At 44.2% G+C, this 4,171-nt stretch overlaps 1 protein-coding gene across 1 annotated transcript; it reads left to right on the top strand.

Annotated features, from left to right (window-relative positions):
- The first annotated feature begins 2,629 nt into the window (after nucleotides 1-2,629).
- On the top strand, nucleotides 2,630-3,565 carry LOC141134848 (olfactory receptor 5AR1-like). The gene has a single exon (XM_073624281.1). The coding sequence runs from the start codon at nucleotides 2,630-2,632 to the stop codon at nucleotides 3,563-3,565; it is 936 nt and encodes a 311-aa protein (XP_073480382.1).
- Nucleotides 3,566-4,171: the final 606 nt, after the last annotated feature.

Raw genomic sequence — 4,171 nt, 5'->3', positions numbered from 1 at the left:
TGACAGTGAGAGAAGCTGCTGGAGCCTCAAATATGGCCCAGTTGCACTTTAGTCTTTCAACTTGAAAGATTATTCCGTTCACCACTGACCACTTAAGGAACACAGTAACTGCACTAACATCATGTCCAGTCCAGCAGGCCAGCCTGTCCACACAGTCAGTGGCGGCAGAGCGCCAGCCTTCTTCTTTCTCCGCCCCTGACTGTGTTGGCCCCACCCACCGGCACCCTCCTCCCTCCATGTTGTCCACACTACAGGCCTCCGGATCCGCTGCCCCTGAGTTAGTGTTGGCTCCACCCACCTCCTCCATCTTCTGCACCTTGGGCAGTCTGCACTGCAGAGCGGAGTGAATTGAAAATAATATTGAGAAGATTACTGGATCCATCCGATCCATCTCCACAGAGACTCCACTCCACCATTGCTCCTGCATGGGATTTGGGAACCCCTACCCTCACAAGAGCACCAATTGACTAAACGTGAGTAAAAGAATGAATGAATGTCATGTGTCAAATCGCAAAATACATGTGTGCCATTATGTATCAAACAAAAAATGCCCTTTTAGTCTTGATCTTAACCCCTTCAGCTCCGAAAAAAGTTTTACCCCTCCTTATGACCAGGGCATTTTTTGTGATACTGCGCTGCATTATTTTGACTGGCTGACAATTGTGCGGTCGTGCGATGTTGTACCCAAATAAAATTGACGTCCTTTTTTTCCCACAAATAGAGCTTTCTTTTGGTGGTATTTGACCACCTGAGCGGTTTTTGCGATATAAACTGAAAAAGAGCGACAATTTTGAAAAAAAAAAACTATATTTTTTGCATTTTGCAATAAAAAATTTCTTCCACAGTTTAGGCCGATACGTATTCTTCTACATATTTTTGTAAAAAAAATCCCAATAAGCGTATATTGATTGTTTTGCACAAAATTTATAGTGTCTACAAACTATGGGATAGAATTATGGCATTTATATTTAATTATTTTTTACTAGTAATGGCGGCGATCAGTGATTTTTAGCGGTACTGCAACATTGCAGTGGACAGATCTGACACCTAACTGACACTTTTGACATTTTGGGGACCAGTGACACTAATAAAGTGATCAGTGTGGCATGGGACGTGGCAAGTGACAATCTGCAACATGTGGCAAGGGATGTGGCAAGTGATAATCCGCAACGTGTGGCAGGTGACAGTGGCCAGTGACACGCTCGGGGCTCCCACTGATTCAGCATTATGGTGAGTTCAACCATTTCATTTCTTATAACAATGTAATTATAGTAATAATGCGCTTCAATCATCCTGACACCATAAAAACCATGGTGCCATGATGATTGAAGCGCTAACACCAGCCATTTCCCCGATAAATTTACCCCAAAAAAACATTTTCTGGCAGTGCCCCTCCCGAGACTAGGCTCTGGATCCGCCCCTGTACAAAAGGTTATAACTGTGGGGGATGAGCGGATGGAAGTTATAAAAGTTCAGTTATTGGAGGCGTATTAGGCTTCCCTGAAGAAATTAGTTTTCAGGGATCGCCCTGGCAGCCAGAGTAGGATATAGCCAGACAGATTGAGGTAGAGCGTTCCAACAGATGGAAGAGGCTTTGGTGAAGTCCTGGAGATCAGCATTGGACAAGAAAACAAGGGAGCTTGAGAGCAGGAGGTCTTGAGAGGAGCAGAGAGGGCGGTTTGGGTGACATTTGGAGACAAGATTGGTGAGGTAGCTGGGCGCAGAGTTGTGAATGGCTTTGTATGCTGTTGTTAGTATTTTTAATTTAATTCGCTCGACGATTAGAAGCAAGTGGAGGGATTGGCAAAAAGGGGTGACAGACACTGAGCGGTTGGTAAGGTAGTTAAGTCTGGCAGCAGCATTCATGATAGACTGAAGAGGAGATTTATGGAGAGGTAGGCCTATGAGAAGGGAGTTGCAATAGTCATGGAGAGAGATAACATGGGAGTAATTGAGGAGCTTTATGGTTTCATTAGTTATAAAGGGGGTGAATTTTAGAGATGTTACGAAGGTGAAGTCTACAAGTTTTTTACAGTGATGATTGGATTAGGGGCTGAAAGGACAGGTCAGAGTTCAGGATTACACATAGTATCCCAGCGTGAGTGGAGGGACTGATAGTTGTATTATTGATCTTGATGGAAAAGTCATGGAGAGAGGCACGGGTGGTGGTGGTGGTGGGGGGATATTATCAGCCCGGTAAGCCAACCAACATGTGCAACACATCTGTGGCAACATGGGCACCCAAAAGAAGGACTGGGGTGGATAAACTACAGCAGGCATATGCAATTAGCGGACCTTCAGCTGTTGCAAAACTACAAGTCCCATCATGCCTCTGCCTCTGGGTGTCATTCTTGTGGCTGTCAAAATCTTGCTATGCCCTCATGGGACTTTCAACAGCTGGAGGTCCGCTAATTGCATATCCCTGAACTAGAGGGTTAGGGGGCTTTGTTTGTGGGGAAGGGGGGACTTGGACGGTTGACTAGCCAGACTTCACTATTAAATGAATTCATAAAATCTTCTGCACTTTACCTATTTTCCAGATTAAAGATAAACAGTTTGTGTATTTTGGGCAATATTGTAGCACTGAAAAATAAGCTACTTATTTCAGCCATCACAGCCCAAAACCTCTATGGATATGGTAAAAAACAAGACTCGAATAGTCATGTTTGAGTTTTTTGGTTTAACTGATGATGAAGACCTTGTTCCATTTCTCTTTGTGTTCTTTTTGCTAGTCTACATGGTGACCATGCTTGGAAATGTTGGGATGATGGTAATTGTTCATATCTCTCCCAGTCTTTATGCTCCAATGTACTACTTCTTGAGCTATTTGTCTATGGTGGACCTCTTCTACTCTTCAGTTGTTACTCCCAAAATGTTGTCTGACCTTCTTTCTAAGAGGAAGCAGATCTCCTTCATTGGTTGTGCCCTTCAATTCTGTTTCTTTGCTGGTCTGGCAAGTACAGAGGTCTTTATCCTGTCGAGCATGGCATATGACCGATATGTGGCTGTCTGTTATCCACTCCATTATGTCACAATAATGACCAAGAAGAAATGTCAGGGGATGATTCTCACTGCTTTCCTAATTAGCATTGTGCAGTCAACATCATCAACCAGTTGTATGTTCACTCTGCGGTATTGTGGTCCAAACCTGTTAGACCATTTCTATTGTGACATCCCACCAATCCTCAAATTGTCTTGTTCAGATACTCGTTCTTGTGACATTTTAACTGTGTTCTTTGTTTGTTTTTGCACAGTAAGCTCTTTGACAACCATCCTGGTCTCCTATACTCTTATTATATGGGCCATTGTACAGATGAAATCCACCAAGGGTCGACAGAAAGCATTTAGTACATGCTCATCCCATCTAATGTGCGCTACAATATTTTATGTGACTGTTTTCATCACTTACTTACACCCCTCTTCTAGCCACCTTGAGAAACAAAGTAAGGTGGCTTCTGTCTTCTATGCAATGGTGACCCCAATGCTGAATCCTCTTATCTATAGCCTGAGAAACCAGGAGGTGAAGAGGGCTATATTGCAATTACTGCAAAAACATGAACATTAATATGGGTAAAATACTATTTTATAGAAGATAGCTAAGTAGATAGCATGTGAGCTGAATGCAGCATGGTGCGTCAGCGAGCAGTGAACACACACAGAGGCCAAGGTGAATGAGAACAGTATATTAGGAAAGTCCAAACATTGCACAATCAGGTCCAGGGGGCTGGGCAAAATGAGTCAGGGATGTCCTGGACTGAGTCCAGGCTGAGGCTGCTTTCACTTTTTACACACGGATTTGTTTGTGATGTGCAAACTTTGGGACTTTCCTTTTCATCGATATCCACGGAGATGGGGCAAGCTCCTTTCCTGCCTGCACTCTCAGTGGCTGACAGTAGATGAGAACCTGCCGGAGCTTGAGCGGCACCTTTAGTTTTTGCATAGGCCCCGTGGGACACAGCCATCCACAACATACAAAACTGTAGTAGTGGAGAGTTAGTTTGAAATGATACCCATAGCTTCTGCAATGAGGAGCGGTAATGCAGCCTGGCTGCTCCACACCCAAACGAGAGGCTTCCTGAACCAAGCAAAGATGTAGTCCCTGCAATGTCCATTCTCCCCTGGAACATTTCTCTACCTCTGAACACTCTCCCTGCCAGACGGTGAACCTGTC

The sequence above is a fragment of the Aquarana catesbeiana genome, linkage group LG03 (assembly GCF_042186555.1).
Source record: "Aquarana catesbeiana isolate 2022-GZ linkage group LG03, ASM4218655v1, whole genome shotgun sequence".
NCBI lineage: Eukaryota > Metazoa > Chordata > Amphibia > Anura > Ranidae > Aquarana > Aquarana catesbeiana.
This window is presented reverse-complemented; position numbering and strand designations above follow the sequence as displayed.